This window comes from Leptonychotes weddellii, chromosome 7 (genome assembly GCF_054177405.1).
Source record: "Leptonychotes weddellii isolate Sample4059 chromosome 7, ASM5417740v2, whole genome shotgun sequence".
NCBI classification, from domain to species: Eukaryota; Metazoa; Chordata; class Mammalia; order Carnivora; family Phocidae; genus Leptonychotes; species Leptonychotes weddellii.
This window is the reverse complement of record NC_138375.1, coordinates 85,476,188-85,501,253: the sequence shown is the minus strand read 5'-3', so window position 1 is coordinate 85,501,253 and position 25,066 is coordinate 85,476,188. Positions and strand designations below refer to the sequence as shown.

Below are 25,066 nucleotides of genomic sequence, written 5' to 3'. Positions count from 1 at the left end.
ATGGTTGTAAATGGGAATATTTACCTAATATATTAGGAGTAATCACTTGAATAATTCAGGTCAAAAGGAACATTACTTTAAAAATCTAAAAAATTACAGTAAAGTTTTTCTTTTTTAAAAAAACGTGGATACTTTGAGACTTCACTATGGAATTTATATGTATAAATATAACAAAAAATCTCTTAAAATTCAGATTCAGTAGCTTTTCAGTTTTCATTATTTCCTTAGGCTTCTTATACACCAATTTAAAAATAGTTTATTTATCTAATAATTATTAATAGCTGGTGGAATATCCTTGCTTAATTCTAAAAGAAAGAATGTAAGACAAGACTATAAAATTGGAATGAAAATTTCTCTTGCTTGAAGTAAAAGCCAGCTTCTTCCAGTACAACTTTTGATGAAATTTTTTTTCATTCATTTTATTCTTGATTCATTATAGTAAAAATAACTATAGTGTATATCCATATAAAAATATGTAACATTTTATAATATTTTTAAAAATTTACATTTCATGTCTATTAGCTAATTCTAATGAAGTCTCTGAGCACATGTGTTTTTAGAACGTATTACCTGGAGTGAAAGGCCATATATTTTACATTTAGGAAATGTTTTTCTATTTTCCCACAATTATACAGTTTTCTTAAATATAATGTATTGGGCCTCTCTATTCTGAAAAAAAAAATGTGTTTCAAATATTTTGTACTGATTCAAGGCAGAAGATAAAAATAATTTGCTTTCTCATGACAATAAACAGAGTAAGAAATGGGCAACTACTTTTCCTTTTATTTTGTAATTGCTTAGTAGACATTAAAAAGTTTATTATTTTAGTGTGTACCACTTAGAGAGTAGGTTTAATGTCATTTATCAGTTGTTTGTAAACAGTGATCCACAAATCTAAATATTATTTTTCACATCTAGATTAATATATCATACTGCTGAAAAAGCTGAATGCCCACTTCAGATCTCTATTTGTTTATACTAAGTAAGTAAGTAAGTAAGTAAGTAAAGTCCCAATCTACTTTTGTGGCCTTAATTATTTTTACATCCTTATGTACATTATACTCCTGTCAACCCAGGCTGCTGGTTCTTTCCTCCATCTACTAAAATTCCACTCATTACTCCAGAGTAGGCCTACTTCTTACATGAATTTTGTTTCCTGATACTTCCAAATTGCTCCCCCATCATTGAATTCCACTTTGCATTCTAGTTAATATTTTGTCTTATTCTTTCCTCCTGCTTCCAACAAGGTTATAATAAGTTCATTGAGAGAAGGAAAGATATCATGTCTTATATTGTGTGCCACAGACAATAAATATCTGCTAACTGAGATTTAACTAATGGAAAACACTTTATCCCATAAAAATGTATCTTTCAGGAAATCTTGGACTGCTTTAAACAGGAAATCCTCAAATGGTTTTTCATCTTTATTAGCCTTACTAATTTTTTAAACTAATTTTAGTAATTAATTTGGAAAAAAATATGCTGTATATTTTAAATATGTAGAAAGAAAAATAAATTTATTATTCTTAATACCAATCAAAAACATAATTTCATCTAAAAAACTCAGAGGAATAAGGTTGGCATTTTCTAGAAAATATCTGACTTCTTTTTATATACAGAGAAACTTTATAATAAAGTATATCTTCTGGCCACTTATTTTTTGGGGGGGAGGGTATTGGCTTCATCGCACAAGGCTAGGAAGACATACTGGTGGCAATTTTTGGCTTGAAAGGATAGAGTGTAATCAGATTACTTATCATCTGCAAAGTTTAGCAGTTTCTCCAAAAAATTTCTCTTAGATTATAGTGAAGTGTTTATTAATCACATGCTACCTTCATAAATTAAACATTTAACTTCACCATACAAGAATGCAAATATGGGCAAGATGTTCAATTCACATAATTCTATCTTGAATGAATTCTGTTTCACTTCAGTGAAGATGCTCTGAGGACAGAAATCCATGAAATATTTATGATATATTCCAAAGAGTTAGTGAAGCAAAGCAAAATTTTGTGTTAATTATCAAATTGATGCTTTTTCAGAATGAAAAAGATTCAAAACTTAAAAATTACTATTTATTGGTATGATTAATGATATTTAATTTCAAACTTCCATACATCTTAGATTTCAACAAACCAGCTAAGAACATATGAATTGAACAGTGCAACATAATTAAAAATTTTTCCTAATCATAAAAATTTCCCATCTATTTCATTACCCAGATGTTAACATTGAAAAGTCCTAGCTATTTCTTTGTTTTCCACTTTCTACATTTCTGTGTTATATATATTTTAAAATAATAATTGGAATCATATTGTATTAAATCATGAACATTTATTCTCCATTAAATTCTTTGATTATAATTTTAATGGCTACATTATATTCCATAAAAAATTAATTTATTAACATCACTAAAATTAGATTAGGTTTGAAGGTTGTATCTACTATTTCACTATTAATTATAAACAAATGAGTACCCCTCCACATAAATCTTGGGTTGTATCGCTAATCATTTCTCAGAGAAGGATTACAGAGCAAGTGGTATGAACTTTTTCATGGTTTTTGATACATGTTGCCAGAGCTGTTTCCAGGGGGGCTGAACCAATGTCAACTCCCACCATTAGAGTCCTCAAGAAACAACACATTTAATAGTCTATGTTAAAGTCTCAAAAAGAAAAGATAAAGCTATTTAAAATCATCACATGAAATGATGATAGAAATATTGAGGTATTTTAGTTTACCAAGGTTAAAAGAAAAAAAAAACTTCCTCCACTACATAGTGAATCTATTAGCTAATAAATCCATATGGACGTGTAAACATATCTACACCCATCTTAGTAAATAATGGTGGGTCTGATCAAACCTAATGGATCCATGTATTTCACATGTTACTTACTTATGCAGAATTTTTCTAAGTTGTGAGATTTGGATTTTTTTTCACAGTCTCAAGGAATCTTTTTGTCAGATAAATTATTGGGCAATTCATATAGATTAACACCATTTTTATCCTGATTATATCTGTTACCCACACAACAGGAATTTTCTACATGCTTCAAGTAAATCGGACAATAGTTATTTAAGAACCCTGTTTCTTCCTACTTGTTACCTCTAGTCTACTTCTGTTACCATCAATGAAATAATGAATACTACTAGCCTTCTGTCATAACAATTTTTATATTTTGTAATTTATTCTAATAATCAAATGCCCATGTGACTAGTGTGATTACAATACCTGCTGGACTAGGCATGATGGGTGTTCCTGGTGGCCCTCCACCTCCTGGAGGACCCTAAATAATTATACAAAATTTCAGTAAAAATAAGGCACTTCATCAAACAATATAAGGAAAAACAGAAGAAGAGTTAGACTTATCTATAATAATCCAATTTGAAAATCACAGAGGAAATATATTTTCTCCATAATTTATTTTCTTTGAATGCACAGTCATTTCAATATTATGCAAAATATAATTTAGCTTAAATATGTTGAGACTGTTTTGACAAGTTTCCAAAAACAATGAGCCTGTAACACTGATTTATTATTCATGACTTAATCACATCAGGTATATAATGAGGTTAAGGAAAAGCCATTTATTGGGGCCTTTACAAATCCACAAAACAGCATCATTCACTTGTATTTGTGATTTAGTTTATTGTAATTTTCTTATGTTTCAAATCATTGTTTTTTATAGGAAGCTAAAAACTCAAATATACTCATATGTTTAAAAAAATACACTGATATATTTCTCTATTGGTATCAACTATAACACTTCTAGAGTATTGAACCTTCTGCCATCACGTCAATTAGAAATGAGAGGCAATGTTGACTAATGCTGTGGGTTACTAATCAATCTGAAATGGAAATTAGGTGATTCTAAGGTTAATTCAATTATATCAGATAACCAAAATGGATAATTCAGGCAAAGTGTTTTAGAATTTTTCAGATGTACCATAATTAATCTGGGTAAATTACTAAGTGGATAAATTTGTACTTCATTCTGAATGTGTAGACAGAGCCCACTAATTATTTCAAATTATATATATATATGTATATATATATTTGTTATTTAATAAGCAACTTCAATTTTGTTTCAGATAGAAGTCTATAATTTCATAAAACCATATATTAGGCTTATTCTCAAGGATTTAAGAAAAAAATAGGTTTTACCCACATGTTCTTACTTTCATTTTTGCTTCAGAGAGAATGTGAAAAAAGTTAGACTTTCTTAGTTTGTACAGCTTAAGAGGACACTGAGCACTAAGTTCACAGGTCCAAAACAGTGTGTGCTTTTTTTTTTACTATGTTCATAAAACATTATTTCTACAAGAGTAAAATGCTCATTGATCTTCTTAGGCCCTCCTCTTTTCCTACCCCAGTTAGCCACCACCTCTGAAATTTCTTTAGGAAAGATTTTCCTTTTTACCATTTTATCTAAGCTCTTCTGATAGGCATTTACTCCTAAATATTATAACAATGTATCTTCCAGAGTGGCCTTGAGATGTAGCAAGGATTATAATGTAATGATGGTTAAAAGGTCATTTGTAAGTTCAAGAAGTCAGGTAAAATCTGCTAATTTGAATTTAGGTGTGTGTGCATTAGTAGAAAACTTTAACATGTACTAAATAATACTAAATAATAATAAGAAGAAAAATAAGTGTTTCTAATTTCTAAGCATAAAAAAACCCTCAAGAGCACCTCCCCCCAAATTACTAGTCATTATTCTGATTCCCTTTGTGATCGGGAAAAAGTTTAATGTCTTCCTCAACTTTGTGTGTGGTGAGTGGGGTGAGGGAGGGGGTGTAGGTTATTCTCCTGGAGAACTGCAAATTCAAGCTTATCATTGTGTAACTAGGGATGGCTTTCTTCATGATTGGACAGAGTGTATTGTATTGGTTTACAGAAACATATGCTAAAGTAAAACACAGTACTCTGGGCAATTTTGGCCAGATTGATAACTGTTTCACTAATGAACATCAACATATGTAGTGAGGTTGGTAGACGAAAAACTCAATACGTATCAGATGTTCACTTCTTGGCCAATACACAGGGGCTCTTCTTAACATCTGGACAACTATTTCATTGCCCAAATAAAACATAACATCAAATCTTATGAGCAAACAATCCCAAATGTACTTACTACATAATTCCCAGGAGATGCTGAAGAGTATGGTATCTGGAACATGAATAGGACAAAGAAATATATATTTTGATTCATGTGATAGTATGGAGACTTACCTAAAATGAATCTATTTTCTGACTTTTATCAAGTTTTAAAATGTATCACAAAGGATGGTAAAAAAAAAAAAAGAATAAAGGCATTTATGTCTGTCTGAGTGCTAGAAAAATGAATAAATGCAACATTATCTTGAATTTATAAAAAGAGTGGATTTAGGTCAAGAGGAATTTAGACAGAATTACAGCCTCAAGTTATACTCGTTTCAGGGCAGTTGTACTCACTGCTTGATGCTAATGACACTTATTCTGTAATTAGAAAGATACATATTTGTGCAGCTAAAAACCAGAAACCGGAGTTTTCAAATTAATAGCTATTACAGATGCAACTCCTAATTTATGTGCATTCTGGGATGCATTATTATTATTTTTAAGATAGGTTTCAGGCTACTACATTCATGTGGTATGGGTCAATACTTGATAAGCAGGCCTCATATTTTCCCCCTTTCTTTTCTAATTAGCTACTAGAAAATAATATAATAAATGTATAAGATTTTGTTAATATAAGACTCCAAAAACTACTAATTTGTGGGGATCAGATATGGGTAACAAATTCCTTCCCTTCAAATCAAGCTCTTAGCCCAACTCTTTTTTAGAGATTACAGAGTATTAATACAACATTGCTATCATAATTTAAGAAATGAAAACTAGAAAACAGATATTTAAAACTAGGCCCTTGAGTGTGATTAATAAAGAGAGCTAAATCCAAATATTTTCTTTTTTTCACAGAAGCTCACTAGCTCACTTGCATGAAGATTCTGCATATCCAGAGCAGATATTTTTGCCTTATTCTGGAAAAAGCCAACAAACTACTACCTTCTTTGAGGCAGACAGCCAGAATTGGACCATTAGAATAGTGAAAAGATGATAGTGTCTTTACCCTAAACCCCCTCTCTACCTCAACACCTTCCATATAATTAAACATAAAAATAATATGAAACTCTAAAGTAAGAAGAAGGAAGTATAACAAAGTTATAATTTTCCTTTAATGAATAATTCTTTAATTCGAGGGGAAAATATTTAATATTAAGTTATTTGAAAATTCTCTCCTTGTTGTTTGGTGTCCATGCAACAAGGAGAGAATTTTCAAATAACTTAATATTAAATATTTCCATGCCTCTGAGGCCCCTGCTTGGTCTGCCTACAGGAAATTCAGCCCTGCAGATGGTCATTACCAGCCTGCCCAGCATCACTAATGATGAGGATTACATCCACTAGGAGCACTGAGATCTTGATGGCCGGTACACACTTACTAAACTCGGTAGTTGAATACAACTTTGCTCTCCTGGGCCCCTTTCAGTTCATGATCTACCATCCATCTTCTGCTTCTTATTTTAAACATGTGCATTTGCTCCCTCCAAATCACCACCTTATCTGTTGGCTCCAATATTCATCTCCTTATAACTTTAGCATCCAGCCCATGTCCTTCTACCTCTCTCTAGTGCCTACCATCATTCTTTACCAACTTCAAAATATGATCTAACCACCCCTTAAATCTTTGGAATTTAGGGGCACCTGCGTGGCTCAGTCGGTTAAGCATCCAACTCTTGATCTCAGCTCAAGTCTTGATCTCAGGGTCATGAGTTCAAGCCCTGCATGAGTTCAAGTCCCGAGTTCCAATAAATCTTTGGAATATACACTTCACTGCCTTCCTTTACTTTACAATATACTTCCTTCTCCTCCATTTGTGAGTATGACCACATCCTAGAACTCTTTACAGAGATCTAAACAACTCCCTTGCCTGACACTTTTTTATTCCTCATGACACTCACAAATATTCTATATTCCAACCAGAATCTTCTTCCATCACAATTCCTCCATGTTTATTAAGTCCATTACTTCCCTATTAGTTTCCTACTAAATTGCTTCTGCCCCTCCCCCACACCACTGTCAGCTTTTTGTTTCTCTCTCCAGTATTTTAAATTCATTATCCTAAAGCCTACGTTGTTGTTGTTGTTGTTTTAAAGATTTTATTTATTTTTTTGAGAGAAATAGAGAGAACGGGAGTGAGCATGAGGTGGGGTGAAGGGGGGCAGAGGGAGAAGCAGACTCCCGGCTGAGCAGGGAGCCAGAGGACATGGGGCTCCTCAATCCCAGGACCCTGGGATCATGACCTGAGCTGAAGGCAGCCGCTTAACTGACTGAGCCACCCAGGTGCTCCAAGCCTACTTTGTTAATTTCCATCTCTTTGATCAACCCCTAACCACATTTTCTGTTTCACAGTAGAGATTTCCTGGAGAGAAACACAAAACAAGGGACAAGGTCCAAATCCAATGTCAACCTACTCTTCACTAATATCTGGAAGCATTTTGGCTTGGCCTTCATGGAAGCCCTGAAGCATTCTAGTGGTGTGCCAGTAAACCCAATGAACTCAGGGAAGGAAAAGGTCCCAATTTGTAGCATTTGCCAATTTATGTGGTGTGAATATTCCCACACGGAAGATTTCAAGCTACCAATGATTTAACAATCAGCTCAAAAAATTCTTGAATAATTAACAATTGACTTTCCTGAGCTGGCTTTCATGATGATTACAAAATCCAGAGTTGGTAGTTGGCCCTTTTTCATATGTTAAAGCTATCAAATTCTTGCTATATTTTCATCTTCAATTCAACACTCCTATTAATAGATTAGAATTTTCATCCATTCATCCAGGTAGAAAAAAGATAATCTTTCTGTTTGTTTCCAAAGCTAGCCCCTCCCAACCACCTCATTCTCCTAAGTCCTTGCTCCTTTTACAGTTTCTGATTTCTCCCTCTTCATGATTCCTTTAAACACAGTTAAATATCAACAAACAAATAATGCAATATATGTTAAGGGAAAAAAAGAAGAAGAAGAAGGTAGCAGGAGGGGAAGAATGAAGCAGGGGAAATCGGAGGGGTAGACGAACCATGAGAGACGATGGACTCTGAAAAACAAACTGAGGGTTCTAGAGGGGAGGGGGGTGGGAGGATGGGTTATCCTGGTGGTGGGTATTGAGGAGGGCACATTCTGCATGGAGCACTGGGTGTTATGCACAAACAATGAATCATGGAACACTACATCTAAAACTAATGATGTAATGTATGGGGATTAACATAAGAATAAAAAAAAACCACAGTTAAATATCATAAACATTTAAAAATACTTAAATTTGTGACCTCATCTAGTTCAATTTCTTTCCATGTGTCCTGTCAAGCTCTTGGCTTATACTCACTGTTTCTACTTCATATTCTTTGATGCCCTCATTAAAAGAAAAAGAACATTTGGGTTCCTACCCCTAGTAGCACTTCAATGAACCTTTACTCTTGAAAGTCACCAGTAGCATCTGACAGCCTAGTGTGAGAGACATAAAATATAACAATATAGGTAGAAGAACTATGTGGGTACAGAAGACATTTGAGCTGGGTAGCTGACTTACAGAGAGTAAATGACCACCAGAAAGACAAAGTAAAGGATCAGCATGAAAGAAAGAAAGAAAGAAAGAAAGAAAGAAAGAAAGAAAGAAAGAAAGAAAGGAAGGAAGAAAGAAAGGAAGGAAGAAAGAAAGGGAGGGAGAAAGAAAGAAAGAGAGAAAGAAAGGGAGGGAGAAAGAGAGAAAGAAAGAGAGAAAGAAAGGGAGGGAGAAAGGGAGAAAGAAAGAAATGGTATATAATCTTACACAGCTGGTACAGTGTGGTACTTATAGGAAATTGAAATAAATGATAAGCATATATGGTCAGACTGTGAATGCATTTATGCTATAGGAAATAGGGAGTCACCGGTTTTAGAGAGACATGTTCAAATTTATATTTTAGTAAGATAACCCTAGTTCATCATGAAATAAGAATACAAGTTAGGAGTCTATTGCAAAAGGTCTAGGCAAGAGATTACAGTGTTGTAGGCAGTGCTGATTAAGGTAAGTAGGAGTAAGAAAATTTGAAAGACTTTTCACAAATGTACTCGGCAGGGCATGGTGACAAACTAGGTGTGGTGGACAGGGAAGGCAGAAGTTAAGGCAATTCCTAGCTTTCCAACTTGGTGAGTGGGTGAACGATGGTGCTACTAATTTATATGTAAGGAATTCAGGAAGGGGGGCAAGTTTGGGGAAATATCCAACATGTTGAATTTGAAGGCACTAGTATACAGTGAGGTTTATCTGATCAACAAATATTTAGAAATATACATCAAGAATTTAGTAGAAATTAGGACTAGAGATAAAACTTCAATTGAATACATTTCCATTTTGTGCTGGGCACAACACTTGACCTAGTATTCTATTAGATTGAGCAGAAGATTTAATATTCCGAAACAAAGCTCCCTGTCTACCTTCTAAACCTCCTTCTTCTCTTACATTCTCCCTAATACTAGTCAATTCAAAGACTTGAAATCACCTTCCACTTTTCCTTTCTCTTTATCCCCAAATCAAAGGTCACCAAGTGTTTTTGATTTTATGTGTGAAATGCATCCCCGTCATTCCTTTGATCACCACTCTACCTCAGGTTCTGATAACATTTTATAAAATCCATTACTATAATCTCCTAATGTCATTTCCCCATTGCATCCATTTTATAGACGATCCTCCTAAAATATAGCTCTCTCAGGGCGGCTGGGTGGTTCAGTCATTAAGCGTCTGCCTTCGGCTCAGGTCATGATCTCAGGGTCCTGGGATCGAGCCCTGCATTGGGCTCCCTGCTCCCCGGGGAGCCTGCTTCTCCCTCTCCCCTTCCCCTTGCTTGTATTTCCTCTCTTGCTATGTCTCTCTCTGTCAAATAAATAAATAAATAAAATCTTAAAAAAATAAAATATAGCTCTCTTCCACACAGATGACACAGTTCAGATTTCTCCATTCAAAAGCCCTGTACACATGATGGTCCTCTTTTCCTCTTTTCTGCTTTGTCACCTTCTATGCCTTCCCAGACAATCTGTCCCCCTAGCCACTAACAGTCTAATTATTTTTCCTCAAACAGTTCCTACATTTCCCCTTTTATTTTTGTCCAAGCTTTTCTCCACCCTAGTGTCCAAAGTCTCCCAATGTAATTAATCTCCTCCTGCCCCTCTCCAGACTCCATACAAAATATCTATTAACATGAACTGAAAGATGAAAACACAGATGTAGAAGATAAGCAAGATCAGAGAGCTAAAAGATCAGAATCATAGAATTAAAAGAATTTTTTATTTGCAGCTGAGAAAATTAAGGGCCATATAGACTGTCTGGTTAAGCTAGGCAGATAATTCAAGAGCTGTGACCAATAATTCAAATATTCTGAAATATTCTGACTCCTGATATCCATGACAATGGTGCCGTAGCAAGGGGAAGAGCAGAGTAGCTAGAAATTTTGGTTTCTTTTTTTTAAAATGGTTAGTAACATTCTTCAACTGTGAAATTTAAAACTACCTTAGAAGCTACTGGTTCACTAGAAACCAGGGAAGGGCAACATCAAGACACCCTCTGGGCCAGTGTAAAGTTGAAAATATTCTATTATTTTTTAGGGCTTTTTTTTTTTTTTTAATGAGCATATATTTGTACAGAGCAGAGCCTATCTGGAGTAAGATATTTGTATTTCCTTTGGGCTTAATCATTACAATAGATGGTCATTTTTTTCTTTAAAGGAGTTTCTTTCTTTTTCCTGTCACGTTAGTGAGTTGATGAATACAATGCTATACTGGACATCTGTAGCTTTTGCTTATCCCCTCTTCTGCTAACAATTCCTTGAATTTTCTTTGGTGAACCATACCTCTTCTTTTTCCATGTGGTTTGGGTGGGGCTTGGGCATGGGCCTGTGTGACCCTGGCCAGGCTGAAAGAGTACTGTAACCTCAGGTTATAATTCATGAACGAGCATATGACCCAAGCTAAACAAATCTAGTTCAGTTAGTTATGCCCAATTCCTATGTTTAAGTGATAACGAGTTGTGCTTTTTTGTACTGAACTGAGAGCTCTGAGGATATACATCTGGAATTCCACACAGTCTTCCTGTCATGGCAAGGAAAAAAGGTAAGCGATAGAGACTGGGTCCTGATGACATTATCTGGATCCTTGGAATCAAATGCGCCCCAAAGCAAATTTATATCTGGACTTTTCAGATACATAATCCAGGGATATTCTCTCAATATGAGCCTAGTCTGGTTGTTTTTCTGTACCTTGTAATGAAAAGTGTCCCCAGACAAGATAATTAAGATATTTTCAATAATAGTGCTTGCTACTTAATGATGAGAATGTGCTATATAGGTAAACCCAAGTGCCCAGTTCTTTTGAAAGATATAAAAAAGAAAAAATCATTGGTGGATTTGTAAATAAACTTCCAAAGAAGAATCTGAGGCCAATATTGTAATGTTCAGGTCGAATGAAGTTAAAAGTAAAAATCATACTCTTATTCTGAATTAAAATTATGAATTTGTCCTTAAAAATGTTTCTTCTATGTTCCATGTAAAAGGGTGCCAAAAACTTTTGATTAAAGTACTTTTACATGACAAAACTGTGGATTGATAAAGATGCAGCAAATAAATAAATATATTATATATAATGGTAGGCAGATTTTTTATTTTCAAAGAAGTGAAAAGCAGAAAGTCTAGAATAAACCCTGTGTTGGATTGAAACTGAAGCATTGGTGGGGACTCATGGTTTTAATACATATAGATAGATACAGAAAGATACAGATGTGTATGGGTATGTGCATGAACATACATCTAAATCCTAGTTATGTTGGTTGAGAGGCTCTAGAAGCCATATCACTCTGATAGGCTCTAAATACCACTCTCCACTAAAAGGAACCATGGCTCCTTAAAGAAATGGCTGTTTCAGGGCTAACACTGGGAAAATTTAGGATGAGCTTCAGGTGTTCAAAGAATAATGGAGACATGTCAAAAGGACAAATGAGGATGCCTGGGTGCTCCGTCGGTTAAGTGTCTGCTTTCAACTCAGGTCATGATCCCGGGGTTCCTGGGATGGAGTCCTGCATTGGGCTCCCTGCTGAGCAGAGAGTCTCCTTTCCCTCTGCCCACCACCCTCGCTTGTGATCTCTCTCTCAAGCTCTCTCTCAAATAAATAAATAAAATCTTAAAAACAAACAAACAAAAACAAAACAAAACAAAAAACAGACAAATGACTCAGCTTGAAGGGGTTCCTACTGGCTAAATCTGGAATGATCTTAGCATCAAAAATCTATTGAATAAAATAAGAGTCCACAAGTACATCTGATATACATGAATGAATGAATGAATGGACAAGAAAGAAAAGCTCTTTGTTATAATAGAGAGTCAACTAATAAATGGAGAAGGAAAGACAGAATTAGAAATCATCCATTTGGCAATCAATTTAGCAAAAAAGCCAGTTTGGGCAAGAGTCATCAATGGATACCAAACACAGCAGATGAATGTATGAGGAAGAAGAGGATATTTACTGTAGTTTCAAAGTATGTCTCCATAAGTTAATAATTAAAAAGGAAAAACAGCAATTTTACAGTACAGAAGCCTGACAAGCACCACCCTTAACTAAAGGATCAAAGTTAACAATACAAGCAATGGGACAAATCGCCATCACATGCTTTCTGAAATGGTGCGCTGAGAAAATCACAACATCACTTCTGTGGCATTCTTTCCAAATATGTATTACCTGAATCTAATCATGAGGAAACATCAGACAAATTATGGCACATTCTACAAAATAACTGATTTGCATTCATCAAAACTGCAAGGTTAAGAAAAACACAGAAAAGATTAAAGACCAAAAGATATGATTCATAAATGTAACAAGTGAACTGGGATTTTCTTTTGTTACCAGAGACATTGCTGGGACAATTGGTGAAATCTGAGTGGGGTCTGCAGATTAGAAAATAGCATTACATCAATGTTTATTTTCTAATTTTGATCTTTACCGTGGTTATGAAAAGATAGCGTATTTGCTTTTAGGAAACACATACTGACATATTTGGGGTATGATAAAGGGTCATCATGTCAGCAACTTAAATACAGCTCAAATGGCCCAGGAAAAAAATATGTATATGCAGAGAGTAGAAATCATAAAGCAAATATAATATGTAACTTTAAAACTTGGGAATCTGGGTGAAGGGTGCACGGAGTTCTTTGTACTATTCTTGCAACTCTTCTATAAAGCTGGAGTTATTTTTATATAAATATTTAAAAGAAAAAAAACAGTATACAAAACATATTTGGAAATAGCAAAAACAAAACAAAGCAAAGAAGTATTAAAGAGGGATTTTTTCCCCCTAAATACAAATAAATAAATGCAGAGCTGCTGACTTGTTATAGTACATTCTCCTATCCACAGTACTTGGCTCCATGAAATTCTGAAGAGGTGGAGGACATAAAAACTAAAAATCATCAGAATGCAGAACTTGCTCCTTATTTCTGCCTCTGTCCAGTACTCTTACTTGGATGATATATCTGCTTGGTACAATGCACCATTCTCAATATCAAATCCTGCTCACCTTCCTAAGTAGCTTTTGGGGGGAGAGAGTCTCCAGCCGGGTGTGTACAAGGAGGTACTGCTGGAGGCAGGCAGGGGTGGGTGTGAGTTGCACATGACCGCCTGCAACGGGCGGTGGAGGGAGAGCTGGGAGATCTGACAGTGAGGAAGAAGAGTCTTCTTGCTTCTAGGTGGGAAGGCTTACATAGTTAAGGCGCACTATCGATTGTGCTTTTTAATCCAGTTTCAACAGACGTGCAGATCATAGAAAGTCTTTCCAGATTCTGGCAATAGGAAGACTGTCACAGTTTTCAGTGTTATAAAAATTTTTTCCCTGTATCTTTATGGGTATTTTATTTTATTTAAAGATTTTATTTATTTATTCATGAGAGACAGAGAGAGAGAAAGAGGCAGGGGGAGAAGGAGCCTGAGCAAGGAGCCTGACGTGGACTCCATCCCAGGACCCCGGGATCACGACCTGAGCCGAAGGCAGATGCTTAACCAACTGAGCCACCCAGGCGCCCCTTTATGGGTATTTTAACAGAAAGTTGAAAGAACTGTCTTGAGCTGCTAGCCAGATGCCATTTTAAAGTGAAACCTTGAATGAATTTGAAAGGCATATAGCAAGAAGCAAATAGAAATGTGAACTCTTCAAAAGCACAGAAGCAAAGTAAAAGAATTTTAGAAGATAAAGATACATTATAACACAATCTGGCATTAACAGTATTGTAGGAAGATTTATTGAGATTAAACAGTATACTGAAGACCCAAATGAAAGCAAGATCATCACTTCTGTCCACCCCAAATGCTATTTCAATTAGCTATTGAAACCAAAGAGACAGGAAGATAAAATAGTTTTTTTTCTCTAAAAATATGACAGTTGCTTACTTAATTGAGAAGAAAGTGATTCTGCCTTAGAAAAGCAATGAATTTAGGATGATTCTTCCTATACCACACATACTTCACCTTAAATTGTCTTGAAGTTTAAATTAACCTTGAACATTGAATCACGTTTATTTAGCTTTAAGGCCACTGCCAGTCAATGAAGTTACCTCTGTGCATATTAGTAAAAGGCATCCCTGCTGGGCAGATACTCATAGACTTTACAAGTGGAGTGCAAGCTGTATTTTAGTACTGTACTGACTCCTTTGAGTGAGAAACCTTTGTGCAGTGCACACGCTACACAGTTACACAGCAGACCTCTCTCACATACTAAAGAAACTCAAGGTTTCAAAGTCAAGAAGGGAAAACATCCCCAGGATCATTTAATTAAAATCATATTAATTTTAAGACCAAAAGCTTAGTTTTCAACTTGTGCCTATATTTATGTGACATTATTAAGAGAGAAAAATATTTGTGAGTCAAACTGCTATCACAAAACATGTAAGGAAAATTCACAGCATGTCAGATACATAGATAGATGTGTAAGAACGCCAATTTGGCCAACAGGCACAGAACAAATGTGTACTTGCTTCCTGGCATAGTAAGAGGGCAAACATAGGTGTAACAGTACAATAAATATAATCGTAATAACTCTGAAAGAGATTCAAGTTATCTGGCAACTTAGCAATTATTATAGTTATTTTAGAAGATCAAATCATTTTATGATAAATACATATTACAATAAATATAGGCTACTGTAGTATACTTAATCACAGTTTCTGTTTTATTTTTGGACGTCTGTTAATCTATATAGAATGCATGTTAACATTAGACTGTGAAGTGAAAAAATTACATAATTTCAAAAATTATACATATTTAAAAATATATATGCAAAATATATTTTTTGAATGATTGCTCTTTTTAAAAAGTTAACATAACCAATTGCAGAACTTTCAAAAGCAAAAGATTTTTGTTGTTAAATGCTACAAAATGCAAAGAAAATTTAAAAATACATATACTCACTGAATTGGCATTTGTTGGGTTTGGCCAAGGTCTACCACCACCTGGACCCCTACAAGATAATATGATAAATGAAATTTTAACTTATGCTTTGAATGTTTCACAATAAGCAATAACAAATCATAAAGTATAACATTTACAATTCAGTTACCATGCAGTTCTAGTTCAACACTGAAATTACTCTCTGTATTTTCATAGCTTTTTTAGTTCTTTTTTTTCTAAAGATTTATTTATCTATTTTAGAGAGAGAGAGAGAGAGAGAGAGAGTGCATGAGAGTGGGGGAGGGAAAAAGGGAGCAGGAGAGAGAGACTCTCAAGCAGACTCCATGCTCAGCACAGAGCCAGATGTGGGGCTCAATGTCAGGACACTGAGATCATGACCTGAGCTGAAACCAATAGTTGTATGCTTAACTGGCTGTGCCACCCAGATGCCCCAGCTTTTTTATTTCTTAAATCAAAAAATTTTATCATTCCACAAAATAGTTTTCTTCCCAAATCAAACTACTTTGGGTAAGTCCAGTTTTATTTTAAGTTCAATTATTGTAATAAACACTAGAAGTGATAATCACCTGTAAAAGTAAATATATGTATATCTATCTAAATCATTATGAAAACATACTTTTGCAGCAAAAAGCACTAATTATGAAATAAATGTAATGTAATGTAATCCTATGACATAAATATGTGCTACTTGTATCTCATTCAAAATTAAAATGAAATTATTTAAAAAATAACAATATATATAAAATGATTGCTCTTATTAAACTACAAATAAATAAATATACAGAGAAGGTGATTAAATAGGACTCTTTAAAAAAAAACCACACAGAATATCACAGATTACTTTATACATTACTTTGCATATTATTTTATATCAATCTATCTTTCAGTGCTACTGACAATTTAGTTACTTTTTAAAAAGGGAATCACATTTCTTGTTTTCATAATTACAGTTCAAGACAGTGGCCATGGTAAATCTCGGGAAAAATAGGAAGTAATCTATGCCAATGTATGTCAGTATCTTATTTCATTTTAGGGTGGTGGATAATGTTTTGTATTCTATAGCTTAAAAGGACGTGAATCTTTTAAAACAAAATTAATGCCTAATTAAGTGAAAAAGGTCTCTTGTTCTCATGCTTTAGTATTAACTATACCTGAGTAAATACTTCTTGATAAAAGGTAGACTGCTGTCAGCAGGTCCTCTGTAATCAGGGTCACTCAAAATTCCCTTTTCCCTCTAATTGCAGTAGAAAGACAGAGGAAATTAAAAAAAAAAAAAAGTCCCCTGATTCTTATTTTAGGGACCTGAAACCTAAAATTCAACATGTTAGATAGAAGCCATCCAACTTAGCTATGTTACTTGGACTATTCAGAACAGTTTTTCATTTTGTTTTGGAATTCCCCAGGGATATAAACAATAGGGAAGTGCATGAAAATTCTGTCCATGGGTTCTATCAGGTACCCAAATACAATTTTTCCCAATTCTGCTTGAGGAATAAAGGAGAAAATAAGATGCCAGAGAGCTGGTCAAAGTATTGTGCACAGGGAGAAGGTTAGGGGCATTTGTACTGTCTCTGGAAACTGGTGCCTCTTAAAATGGTGATGATGATGATTTTACAATCAACTACTGGGACACTTTAGAAAGATAAGCTTACATATAGGATTCAATGTCCTAATGAACAGAAAGTGAGGTACAACATAGGCTATGTACTGATCAAGTAAAACATTTGATTTGTTTGATGTTAATCCACATGATTTGTTCGATGTTAAATAAAATATAATAAAGAAATTGGGAAATATTTATCTTAAAACAGCATAAAAATATACTATATCCAAATCATGGCAAAATTTGTATACAATGAAAAAAAAATTGTATACAATGATGTTATTATCTATAATGATCTCATAATTTTGATATATTATGTTTAAAACAGGACTATGTAAGATTAAATATAATAAAAATATTTTACTTATCATTTAAAAAATTATTTAATGTTAGATTAACATGCTAAATTAAATGTTAAACATTTTCCTTAAATAAGTAATAGCATTAAATTAAATGTTACATTTATTATCAGTAACAATACCTTTTATGCATTTCAGTTATTTGATAAATAATAATCTAGTCTCAGCACACTATGTATTTCATATTAGATTGTACTTAATATGATAGTGATTTAATAGGATTTAATAGGATTTAATATGATAATTCACATGGATATGCTAAATTTTCCCCAATAATACCATTGTGTTTGAAAACATTTTAAGTTTCACAAATAGTGCTAAATAAAATGGGGGAGTAGTTCTTTTAGAACAACTAAAGTTCAGGGGCACCTGGGTGGCTCAGTTGGTCAGGTGTCTGACTCGATTTCAGCTCAGGTCATGATCTCAGGGTCATGGGATAGAGCCCCCTGTCAGGCTCCGTGCTCGGTGGGGAGTCTGCTTGAGATTCTCTCCCTCTCCCCCTTCCCCTGCTCTCTTTCTCTCTCTCAAATAAATAAATCTTAAAAAAAAAAAAGAACAACTACTTAAGTTCAGTAATTCCCACTCCTTTTGAAGACCATCATTATTATCAAGAAAGTAACTTACAAACTATAATAAAGGCATTATTTTGAATGTAAATTTTTATATGGTACAGTTTGAAGTAGAATCAGGTTAGCCTCATTTAAAAATAAAGCAAAAAATGGAATTTAAAAGAAGTAGGTATTTTTTGGTGAGGGTATACAGTATGATGAAATCAAAGCAACTATGATTACTGTAGAGAAAAATCCTCTTTTTCTTCTATAATATAGTTGTTTTATTTCAAAATAATAACTATGCAAATTTTATCATTCTATAGGATAACAAGAAGGTCTAGATCCTTTGAAATCCTTTGTCCTCTTCATTTCTATAAAATACCAATATATACAAAGTTGAATTAGACATGCTGTAATGCTGAATCCTAAATTCTTTGGAAATTTGTAAAAATATAGTTAATTTATTGTTTTTATTTTTTTATTTTTATTTTTTTTAAAGATTTTATTTATTTATTTGACAGAGAGAGACACAGCAAGAGAGGGAATACAAGCAGGGAGAGCGGGAGAGGGAGAAGCGGGCTTGCCGCTGAGCAAGGAGCCCGATGCGGGGCTCGATCCCAGGACCGTGGGACCACGACCTGAGCTGAAGGCAGACGCTTAACAACTGAGCCACCCTGGCGCCCCTTTATTTTTTTTAAGAGAGAGAGATAGCAGGGGGAGGGGCAGAGAGGGAGAGAGAGAATCAAGTAGACTCCCCACTGAGTATGGAGCCCGACATGGAGCTCAATCTCATGACCCTGAGAGATCATGACCGGAGCTAAAATCAAGAGTGGGATGCCTAACTGACTAAGACACCCAGGCACCACTAAAAATGTAGTTAATTTAGAAATAGAGTTTCTTTTAAAAAATTATCTGTAATGCATTTGAAAACATTTACATTCTGGCTATAGTTTGTAAATTCTACTTTAAATTACTGAAATTGATATTAAGCTTTTATTTGTAAAAATAGTAGTTAGAGAGACATTAAAAGTATACTCTTAATTTTAGATGACACTATGTATAATCCTGAGTTTAGACCATGGAAATATAAAAATTATATCAGAATAATCATTTTCTTTGGAGGCAACCAATTTTTTAAATAACATTATCAAAATTTTGTTCCAAATAGTTTCCCAGTTAGAATACAGTATTTAATTACTTTAGTGAGCACAGTTGGATATTATTTTTCATTGTCATTATACTTTCATGGTAAAAAAGAAAAAGTGACAAGCTAAAGAAAACTCATCCAGAAATGATTCTCTGGCAGGTCCCACCTGACCCTAGCACACAAATATCTTAGACTGTTAAAAACATAGCTTAAAGCAACACTATTCCAATGCCTTTTCCTTTAATTTTTAATTTACCCAACATGTAAAAAAGTGACATGAAGAAAGCCACAAATGCTAGTTAGAAATACTTATTTAAAAAAAAGAAAAAAGGAATACTTACTTGCTATTACAGAGTATAGCAAATATGAAATCAATTTCAATAAAGTTTACTCTATTCAGTACAATGGACATAATATATTTTATTTTTTTATGTCTCTTTAAATTCACTTTTGCTTTGTTGGGGCCAATATCAACACAAGAATCCTTCTCTTTGGTTGGATCTTCCATACTTCAGAACTTCCTTGTTAGAAGGAAATATTTACAAGTGTAAATATGGAAATATTTACATTTTCATTGTTCTTTAAGAATATCCTAATTTATAGAAAACTGAAAACTATATATAAGACCCCAAATAAAAGTCAATGGTAACAAATAATGGAAATCTGAATCTGGAAGGCTTCAAGTTTCTTTAAAAACCAGAAATTATATGAACAGTACAATATTATGTAATAAAAAATATTTTAAAGCATCTGGGTATATTTAAATGAGAAACCCAAATCCAAGTATCAATAAAAATAATCATATTAAAAATTTGAGCCATACTTTTAGTCTCCATTGTCTAGGGAATTTAATGTATCCATTAAATGTTAATGTTTATCTATTTATCTGTTTAAGTGTATGTGAGGAAAGGAACTAGACAATTTTAAGCAGCTGAGTCTCTTAGTGGTCACATAAAAATAACTTTTTTCTCTAAACTAATAAAAACAGGTTGATCTACAGTTGACCACATGGCTAATTATAGTGAAGTATAATATACAAAATGACATTAGCTACGATCTTAATATTTAATGATAATTCTAGATTTAAGATCATAATATTCAAGATGTATACTGCTTACATCTATATACAGTATTCAAAATTATATTCCTTAAAAGCTATTGCATTTTAATGTCAGGAATTTCAGGTAGGTAAATTTTATATATATCTAAATCCTATTGGTAAGAGTTGCAGCTTTTGAGATAAGCATAAAATATCACTCCTTTTTGTAACAACCATTAATAAAGGCTAAGCCTTTGAGGGATTTAAGAAGAGTCAGACTTCATGTCTACCCATTTTTACTTTAAAAGTGAAAAGGCGTGATAGGAAAATTTGACCTACTTTTTTCCCCTTGTTCTGTTTGAGTCTGGCTGGTACCCACTTATTAACCTATTTTCTATTTTAGGTAAAATTGCTTTCCACAAAAATGGCTTCAGAAACTCACAAAAATCCCATCTATATCAAACGAGCTTATCTCATTATATCTTCAATGCCATTAAGTGATGGCAGAGTTATCTAATTTGATATGTAAGTATCTAAAACATGGACTAATGGGAAGATATATTCAAGGAAACTGCCTACAACCCTATATAGAACAGTTTTATTATTTCTGATAAGCTTTCTTTAGGCCACATCATGGAATTGATCCTTTAGTGAATTAATGAAAGTCATGAACAAGCACCTGGTATATGTGGAACTTTGAGGGCAAGTTAGATAATGAAAAATAAATAAAAATCCCTTAACAGACAATATTATTTTGGGTATTTAGAAACAATTATTGGCTTTGGGCTTGAAAGGCTTTTTCAGTAAAAAACAAACCAAAACAGCCAAAAAACTGTTAGTTTAGTCCTTATCCAAGCATATCTTAATTTTCAAACAAAAATTCACCTTATCATATGGAAGTTCTTTAATACAGAAGACACTGCCAAAGAGAACTCTTGCTGGGTTACAAGTGGTCTCAACAAAGCAAAAGTAAAGACTCATATATAGGAATTAAAAACTTTCAGGAATTACTATATCTCTGTTAAAATGAAGTTAATATCAATTGTCTGCTTCTATGGAGTTAAGTCATGGTCTTGGTGCCAGCATCTCTTTATAGTTTTATACAGACTATATTGAGCCTATGTGCTTAGTTATAAAAGACTTATTTTTATCTAAACAAATGAAACATGGGAATCTGGCTAAAAGTTGGCATTTGGCATTTGAAAATGGAAAAAAATAAAAGTTGCAGGGAAGGCAGAAAAACAGAATATGTTGTGAAAATGAAGCAAACACTACAGCTCATGTTTAGTTCATTTACACTAGTTTCATTTTATACTACACAGAAATTGAGGAGCTCAAATTGTATTACAAATTAGCGTGACTTCAGAAGACAGAAAACAGAATACTTTACTAAACAGGATAACATAGCATTTTGCTTACATGTTCATTCCAGGCATTCCGGGGCCACCTAAAGCATTCAGGGGGGGTCTCATTGCACCTCCATAGTTCTGTAATGATAACCAAGGGTCAGACTACCACAAAACAAAAAAACAAAACCAAAGAGGAGGGGGGAAAGAAAGGAGAGCAGGTTAATGATTTCCCTACATAACTCCTGATTGGATAAGGCCTGTGCAATTCATTCTCTGACGGGTCCACTCTTGTACTATTGCTTCTATCTTAACAATTACTTTGGTCTGTGTCTTTTAAAAACTACATGACTATGTAAGATCATTGGAGCATGTTAAATGATTAAGGTAGAGTTGCAATTATGATATTCAACATATCCTTATGAATCTCCTAATATCTGTACAACAGTGAACTTTTTCAAATAAAACATTTTGTAAATCCAAAACTCTGTTTTTAAAGAACAGACTTAGTCAGCATGTTTGAAATTGCCAGACCCAGAACAATTACATAAAGGCTAAAGGAAAAAAACTCAACAGGTGAACCCAACATAAGAAAGTTGAATGCGAACTTCTGTTCACAAAGTAATATATCCCATAGAGAGATGTACAAATATACAAATACACAACAATATATGAAAACTAAAGTACACTTAAAATATGTACACATGAATTATATCACGCAATAGGCTTCTGTCAACATCTCTTATATACATTCAAGGGAGAAAAACATTTTAATGTTTTAACATGCATATCATATTAGCTTACTTTAGTTTCCATTATGGCCAAAGACCGATTTTAACATTCTCATGTTAATGTATTTTGACACTATCAACTGCTTTCGTGCTTGGCTTTCTGACAGCACTATTCTTCCAACTTTTCTCACATACTCTTTTTCCATTTCCTTTGCCGGCTCCTTTTCTTTTGCTAACTCTTTAAATGTTGTTTTTCTCCAAGTTCTAGCCACGGCATTCTTTTAAATAAGTACACATTTATGGGTAATCTTATCTGCTACCATGAGTTCAGCAACTCTTTAGGAATCCCAAAGGTTTTATATTTGGTCATGACGTCTCTACTAAGCTCCTGCATAATTCCTATGTTGAATGTCATTTGGATTGTTTCCTTCTGGACACCACTTCATGCTCAACACATCTAAAAGTAAACTTAGTGTTCTCTTCTCACAGCTGCGTTCTTCATATTGCTTTCCTCAGTGATTTCCATGGCGTGACCTGCCATACAACAGTCCAGGCTAAGAACCTCTGGGAGCTCAATGATGTCTCCTCCTTTTATTTCAATTCCCACATCCAGGCAGTTATCAAAGTCTCTTGATTCTACCTATGAAATAGCTTTTGGAATAGCGCTTTCCTTCATATCACACTAATCTTTGTCATTTAGTGAGACTAATGTACCATTTTCATTGGTCTGTCTGACTTAGCCTTTCCCCCTCCCCATCTATTCTTCATGCTGCCTCCAGAACTATGCTTCTAAAACTCAGTCCTATATATGTCACCTAAAAGGCATGATGACCCACAATGCCTAACAAATACCTAGTCCTCAGCATGGCTCAGAGATCAGTCCAAGTCTATATTTCCTGTATACATTCCCTACTTTCCCTACTCCCAGCTATACCCTCCAGCCTACTGGATTTCTTGTGGTTCAGAAACATGCAATATACTTTTTCACTCATGGTAACTCATGGCATGACCTTCTGTGTAGTAGGTGCTAAGACGACAAGGAAATAGTCAATGAGTCTGTTAACTCCAGAGTGTAAGCCACAGTTCATAAATAAATTACCTAGTTACATGCTCTTCTCATTGCTTATTTACTTTTACTTTCATGAAACCTTATTTAAACATCCCAATTTTATGTGCTATGGGATAGAATGGTTTCTATCCACAGTTGAGTCATTAGTTAAAAGGATAGTTAGTTCCCTTAACCTCTGGATCAAGCATGGTAGTGGCACCAGCAATATTAGCAAGAAGTCTCTGAGAAGAAAATTAACCACTGGAAACAAAATCTGGATGGTAAGGTATAATAGAAATGCTTCAAAAGAACAGTCTCCTTTCATTTTTGGTCTTAGAAAATCTGTCTCGTTTTATCAAGGAAAACATTAGTTTTCTTTATAGCTCTGGACATAGAAAGACATTGTTTTGAACTTCTGTTGCCACTGCCCCATTTCCTCTGCCCCTCTTTCTATACATGTGATCATGGGCCAATCCTTCCCTCAGTGATCAACTCAACCTTCATTTCCTTATCTGTAAATTGATATCATGTCCTTTACAAACTTGTTGGAGGATAAAATGAAATCATATAAAACACCTATCATAGTGCTTGCATTAAGAACATGATACCTAGTGCTCAAAACTTGTAGCCGCTAACTCTTTCTTGTCACCATGAGTAAGGGACCAACTTAAATGAGTCCTCTTCTTATCAGTTTCCCTTGAGCCTTCAGCCCTCACAGAATTACATGCTTGTTTATGTACTGCTTCCTTGACAGAGCATGCATATTTCTTTTCTAGATTTTTTTTTTTTTTACTGCCTAATAGTTTTTCTTTATGTATTTGTGTCTCCTGCTAAACAGTAAGTACCTTGAAGGTAGAATCTGTTTTACTCATATTGGTATATCCAGTGCTCTGGTATCTCAGGAAATGAGTAAGAAATTATCCATTACATAATTTGATAGATTTACAAAATATTTTCATTTTGTGAATAATCTGAAGCAAAAGAAAACAGGAAGATAAGAAAGAATAACAACTGGCTTTCCGAGTGGTATCAACAAAGGCAGAATGGGAAGAGCTAATTTAGAATCACTGAATTTTAAAGCGGATGGCAGCTATACAATTCCATCTGGTTTAATCTCTTTCCCAATGCAATGTTCCTGACAAAATGGCTGTTCAGATTCTGCTTGGAAAGTTTATAAAGAGTTTTTCAATGATTGGGCAGTTTACTTTTACTCTTCCCTTTACTGAGCTGAATTCTACCTATCTGAAATTTGAAAATACAGAATCAGTTAATTCTCTCTTTACATGAGAGCTTATCATGTATTTTCATCTCACCATTTCTCTACCCCAGGTATTTCATTTGGAAATCATGATATTTTCCTACTTGTATATAACTCATTTATCCCCGATTTCTGGAGGAACTAAAACTAATTGGATAGTCTTGGTGAATTTTTCTGTTAACCATATGGAACCTGGTGAGCATAAGAACACAGGCAAGCAAAGTATATCTTATTACAAAAACAAGTAGAAAAAGGTCTTCAAATATGGTATTAAGATATTTTTCTTGATTCAATAGGTAATTATATATTACCACTGAAATTAAATTTAAAACAGGTAAAGAGGTGGGAAAAATATGCCAAGATTGGAGCAAACTTTTATTTCTTCATTCATGCAGTAAGTATTAAGCACATGTTTACTATGTTCTAAGTGTGCATTTGCCTTAACATTATCTAAGAATCGTTAGATT

General features: G+C 34.0%; 1 protein-coding gene across 6 annotated transcripts in view; it reads right to left on the bottom strand.

The window, feature by feature from the left end:
* Positions 1–25,066, bottom strand: part of SSBP2 (single stranded DNA binding protein 2) — a 284,354-nt gene that overhangs the window by 21,503 nt on the left and 237,785 nt on the right. For 4 of the 6 annotated variants that reach the window (XM_081826638.1, XM_081826635.1, XM_081826637.1 and 1 more), the window contains 4 exons: positions 21,636–21,727; positions 15,518–15,566; positions 5,136–5,171; positions 3,233–3,287 (listed from right to left, as the gene is read on the bottom strand). In XM_081826638.1, coding sequence (XP_081682764.1) covers positions 3,233–3,287; positions 5,136–5,171; positions 15,518–15,566; positions 21,636–21,727 — 232 coding nt within the window. The remainder of the gene's footprint in view (positions 1–3,232; positions 3,288–5,135; positions 5,172–15,517; positions 15,567–21,635; positions 21,728–25,066) is intronic. The other 2 variants (XM_081826636.1, XM_081826639.1) reach the window with 1 other exon arrangement.